This window comes from Porites lutea, chromosome 1 (assembly GCF_958299795.1).
Source record: "Porites lutea chromosome 1, jaPorLute2.1, whole genome shotgun sequence".
In the NCBI taxonomy this organism is placed as follows: domain Eukaryota; kingdom Metazoa; phylum Cnidaria; class Anthozoa; order Scleractinia; family Poritidae; genus Porites; species Porites lutea.
In genome coordinates, this window is record NC_133201.1 from 52,943,180 (window position 1) to 52,948,956 (window position 5,777).

The 5,777-nt window shown below is 41.0% G+C and overlaps 1 protein-coding gene across 1 annotated transcript; it reads right to left on the bottom strand.

Annotated features, from left to right (window-relative positions):
- Positions 1–647: 647 nt before the first annotated feature.
- LOC140932144 (uncharacterized) lies at positions 648–4,894 on the bottom strand. The gene is made up of 3 exons (XM_073381792.1): positions 4,859–4,894; positions 2,682–4,645; positions 648–2,637 (listed from the first exon to the last, which is right to left on the bottom strand). The coding sequence occupies exons 1-3, from the start codon at positions 4,892–4,894 to the stop codon at positions 648–650; spliced, it is 3,990 nt and encodes a 1,329-aa protein (XP_073237893.1).
- Positions 4,895–5,777: the final 883 nt, after the last annotated feature.

A 5,777-nucleotide genomic window follows, 5' to 3' on the forward strand; every position in this document is an offset into this window, starting at 1 on the left:
GATGACATTATTTTACCCGATAATTATCTTTAATATTTTGACATTTTAGGCATTTGATTAACATTATGGAACTAAATTTAGTTTCATTTGATTCAGCCGTTCATTCCCACTTGAAAAAGAAAAAGATCTTTGCATGCACTGTTTGCGGGCGCTCTTCTTCGAAGAAGCTATGGAAGGTTCGTGCTCCTTCGAGTCATTAGTAGGTACTCTGTGTAACCAAATATTGTATATATAATCAGTTCTCTGTAGCTTTTATTCTTCACTCCATTAAAGCTTATTTCTTCACATGTTCATATTTTAGAATTCTGTACTCTGGTCTACACTTAAAGGATTCATCGACATCAATCCGCGTAAAAATTCGATGATCTACACTCAATCCACACACTCGATCAGCTCCACGACTCCGAACGACTACACAGTTCTAAGACTCTTGCAAAAAGCTCAGTTTTCAGATCACGTGACGAGTTTTCCCGCCACAATGACGCAATAATTTCTAACACACTCCCCGCCTTGATTGACACAGGTCAATCAACAACGAAACGAATAAAATAACAAATGAAAGAAAAAGAGTTTGCTGTTCTTTGACTTAATGTTAATGTTCACTAACATGTTCCTGTTCAGCATTTCCCACGAAGGTAATAGGGAAATCAGTGTTTCTGTTCTCCATTTTGCATGAATTGTTCATGGCACTTGAGGATCACCAATCTCGTAAAGCAATGTTCTCTTGGCAGAAGCACAGGAAATTTGGTATCATAGGGTAACGACGACCGACCTATTCTTCCTTGACATCTGACTACACCTTCACTGTCCTGATAAAGTCCCAGAGTAGACCTCATTTGCTGGTACTTGTCACTGTTCAGGATACCCTTTTGAACGTGTTTAATCCACTTCTTCTCAGCTTGCTTGTACACTTGCAAGGATTCTTCTTGGTCAGTTGATCCGTCCCTTCTTCTTTTCAATTTCTTGACAAATAGCAACACAAGTGAAGTAACTCTTATGAGCTTCGTAAGGGAACTGTAGGATTCAGGATTGATGATACTCTCCAGATTTGCTTCTTGTTTTTCGGTACACGTGTTCAATAAGCTGGAGACCGTAGGTTTGGCTGATTTCAATTCGCAGAACTCTTCCTTGGCTTGCACCCTTACAGGCTGGACTGGCCAGTAGGCGCTGTTCTTAGACAGGAATTCTGGACCATGTAACCACAAACTACTTTCTTTGAGTGCAGTGGCCTTAATTCCTCTTGATGCAATGTCAGCCGGGTTTTCTGACGTAGGACAGTACCTCCATTGCTCAGGCGGTGCATTTCGTCTGATTTCGCTCCCGCTATTCTCCACAAATTGCTTGTATTCCTTATCAGTGTTCCTAATCCACCACAAAGAAATCATAGAATCCGTCCAATTGACTACGTCATCAACTCTCACAACGTTTTCTAAAGCTTGACTCACACTCTTCACCAATCTTGACGCAGTAAGGTTAGACAACAGTTCTAGACGCGGTATGGTTTGCTTATCCAACGGAGCTACTCGGGTTTTTGACGCCACAATCTCACATTCTACTCTTGACTCATATTCTACTCTCATGTAAACAACGGCTCCGTACGCCTTTTCCGACGCATCTGCAAAACAATGAAGTTGGAGCGATTTAACTTCATTCCCACCGAGACCTTCAGCATAACACCTTTTAAAACTCACTCTTCCAGCTAGTCTTAGGTCTGACAAAGTTGACAACCACTCTTGGTTGAGTTCGGTATCCACTAACTCGTCCCAGTCCCTTTGTGCCTTCCACAGTTTTTGAAACATAATCTTGAAGGGTAGAATAACTGGAGATATTAACCCCAAGGGATCAAAGAATCTCGTAGCAGTACTGAGAATCAGTCTCCTTGTAGCTGGCTGAACGTCCACACCCTCCAATACCTTAGTCAAGTCATAGATCAGTTCATCTTGGTTAGGGTTCCAAAGCATTCCCAAGACCTTCTGCTCTTTCTCAGTACCTTGCTTAAAAACTGACTTTGAGAAGCTCTCATCTTCCTCTTGAACGCATTCTTTACTGTTTATAGCAAAGTCTCCACTGAAGGCTGAATCTTGTTTCAGTGATTGCAAAAGACTTGCTGAGTTGCTGTTCCACTTCCTCATATTGAACCCTCCTGATTTGAGACAGAGTTTTATCTCCTTCGACAAAGAAAAGGCATTGTTCACATCCTTGGCCCCAGAAACGAAGTCATCTACATACAAAGACTTCAAAAGCTCAAGTGCAAGAGCATTGTCATTCAGCATACATGTATTAACATGGTGTCTGATAGTAGCATTGAGAATGAAGGGGCTAGCATTCACTCCAAATACAACTCTTGTAAAGCGAAGTAACTTAATCTCAGGTGATTCCTTACCGACATCATCTACCCATAGAAAGCGTAAAAAGTCTCTGTGTTCTGGATCAATCTCAATATTCAAAAATGCTTTCTCAATATCAGCAGTTAAAGCAACTTCATGTACTCTAAATCTCAGTAAAATGTCCAGTAGAAGAGGATTTAATGAAGGTCCGACATGCAGACAGTCATTTAAGCTTGGTCCAAACACCTTGGATGAGGCATCGTATACAACTCTAACCTTTGTTGCATCTCTGTCAAGTCTCACAACTCCCCTGTGTGGGAGTGCACATTTCCAGGTTCTAGGACTTGATCTTGCCGCACTTCTTCAACTACTCCACTTTCTAATTGCTCCTTAATCACTTGATCATATTGTTCCAGTATTTCTGGTTGGGTTTTAAGCTTCTTAATCACAGTTGCCAATCTTCGTGATGCATTTGTATAATTATCTGACAGCATTGCGTGATTATCTTTGAATGGTAGCTTGACTTGGTATCTTTCACCAGTGAATCTTATCTCATTTGAAAACTTGTCATGAACTGAAGTTTCAGTGTCCCTTATGCCTAAGGTTTCCAAGTCCCAAAATTTCTGCAAATCATCTTGCACATGGCTGATGTCAGCTGACTCAATTTTCAAAACATGGGTAGCACTTAGGTTAACTGTGCATGACTCTGTCAATGCTGAAACTGCAGCTGGTCCTGACAGTACCCATCCCAACTTGGTCTCAAGAGCTACGGGTCCAGAAGGATCTCCCTTGATTATTCCTCCAGTAAAGAAAGACCAGTAGTGATCTGCTCCTATTAGTAAGTCAACACTAACTGTTCCATTAACAGCTCCACATGCAAGCTGTAGCCCTTGAAGGTATGGATAACATTCTACTGCACTTTGAATTTCTTGGTTCGATACTGTACTGCATATTACTGATACAACATAAGCAGTGACGTACACACTCATTGCATCTATTGTTCTGATGTACAATTGCACAATGTCACATTCCTTTACAGATGCTGAATTGTCACCAAATGTCTTGATTAGCAAGGTTTCCTTACCAACAGTAGGTAATTTTAACTGCTCACGTGTCTTACTGGTTATATAAGATCTCTGGCTAAAAGAGTCAAAAATGACTTGAGTATACATTCCAGTTTCTTGATTATCTGGTCTAGAAACAAAGGCTTGGGCAGTCTGCAACAGTATAGAGTTATTATTGCTGCCAACATGCATTGTTGATGTTCCAACATCTCTGGATCTCTCCTGGGAAGTTTCAGATCTACTAAGTGATGCTAATTCAGCTCCTGAACTACTAGGTTGGACAGGCTTCTTAGGGTTTTCACAGATAGTCACATGATGTCTAGCTCCACAATTAAAACATTTGGCCTTTGACTGACAACCTGGTGTAATATGCCCTGCTTTCAAGCAAACAAAACACCTGCCACTTCGTCTCAGTATAGTTCTTCTAGCCTTTGGTTCAGTAATGGTACTACAGGTGATGGACTTGTGATTTTTCTTGCAAAAGACACATTGCAGAGTACACTCTTCACTGCCCACATAAAGTGCAGATGAGGAAAGGGGCTGTTTGAATCTTCCCTTATGCTGGTCAAATGTAGGGTTAGAATTCGTTGGACTACTTGTTTTCACTGCATTACACCTTTCTCTTGCCTCCAACTCAGATTTCAGTGCATTTAACAGGACATCAAGGTCCCAAGTTTCCTTACTGCCAAACTTGCGACTGATGATTAATCTCAACTCAGAGGGAATTTTCTCCATTACAACTGGAACTAATAAATTTCCAAAGGACTCTGATTCGACGCCTAGTGCCTTCAAACTTCGAATGTTTATCTCAATCTTGTCATACAAATCACGGAGTTTCTTCGTTTCATGCACTGAACTGACTATTGGCAATTTCAACAAAGCGTCCATGTGGTTAGAAATCAACAGCTGTGGTTTACCAAATCTATCTCTAAGTATATCAATGGCAGTTTCGTAATTATCTTCGGTGAGAGGCAACCCAGTAATTGCAGATTCGGCTGCGCCTGTCACACAACTCTTCAAATAGGTGAATTTTTGGATTCTTGAGATGTCAGTGTTACTGTTAACCGCAGATTCGAAAGTGTCCCAGAAACTCTGCCATTCCTCGTAGTTGCCTGAAAATGACTTTAATTCTAGTTTAGGTAGCTTCACTTTCGCGCCCTCATTGCTTTTGACATTGTTATTAATTTGACTGAAGCTTGGTGAAGTTCCCACGTGTGCGCTATCTTTAGCATCCTCTAAACTCAAGTCATTGTTCTAGCCAAAATACGGTAAACTTTTGCACAAAACTCACCGCAATCCTCGACTTCTTTCTCAATGTCTCTCCCCTTACTATTTTCCAGAATTGTTTCGTCCAGCTTTTGGATAGTTTCTAGCCTTTCATTGAGGGTGAATTCAGTCCCATAAGTTTTTCCCTTGATGAATCTTCCACGTGATCGGCAGTTTGCTCGACTAAAATCCTCGTCGCACCTTCCATCGTTTTCTCCACAAAAGATCTGTGGGCATTTCTAATTCTCTTTGCTTTTCCGTTGTCCATACTTTTCTTCTTGTACTGTAATCCTGTTCTTGACGATTAATTGATTAAACTTGTTTCGCCGATCCGGCGACTGCGAAGGACCATGTAACCAAATATTGTATATATAATCAGTTCTCTGTAGCTTTTATTCTTCACTCCATTAAAGCTTATTTCTTCACATGTTCATATTTTAGAATTCTGTACTCTGGTCTACACTTAAAGGATTCATCGACATCAATCCGCGTAAAAATTCGATGATCTACACTCAATCCACACACTCGATCAGCTCCACGACTCCGAACGACTACACGGTTCTAAGACTCTTGCAAAAAGCTCAGTTTTCAGATCACGTGACGAGTTTTCCCGCCACAATGACGCAATAATTTCTAACACTCTGTGTTCGTTTGATAGAAGGGATAAGCAGAGATCAACTGAGATTGTTCGTTTGTCGTTGACAAACCATGTATTAAGGACGTAACTGGGCATAGGTCGACATGGTCTCTTTCTGGCTGGTTTTGAACGCGAAACAGACTTTATTTTAGCTCAGAACTGACCAGCCAGACCATTCCCGTCGCAGTGATAATTTCCCTTTTAATCAAACTCTTCAACTAGATCAGTCAAATCCGAAATAGTATGCTCGAAAGGGAACGTTTTTCAGCAAAAACTCTTGGAAAAATCCTATTTCATTTTCAAAATAACTGGTCAGGTAAAGGTTCAGCCGGCCAGTTCTGACAAATGGAAAGCCCCCTTAGTTCCTTTATATATGCCCTTTCCATCGTTCTGAGCTCGATATTGGATGGCGACGGAACAGTTATTCCAATTCATGCCAAGTTCCAAAGGAAAGCGCCAATCACATAATTGAAAGAAGAGGGA

What these genes read in the sequence shown, in the direction of transcription:
- LOC140932144 (XM_073381792.1), bottom strand. Translation starts at nt 4,894, where the DNA reads ATGCCCACAGATCTTTTGTGGAGAAAACGATGGAAG. An exon ending in TGTGGAGAAAACGATGGAAG is followed by an intron (nt 4,646 to 4,858) that starts GTGCGACGAGGA and finishes TATTTTGGCTAG; the next exon opens with AACAATGACTTGAGTTTAGA. An exon ending in GGAGTAGTTGAAGAAGTGCG is followed by an intron (nt 2,638 to 2,681) that starts GCAAGATCAAGT and finishes ACTCCCACACAG; the next exon opens with GGGAGTTGTGAGACTTGACA.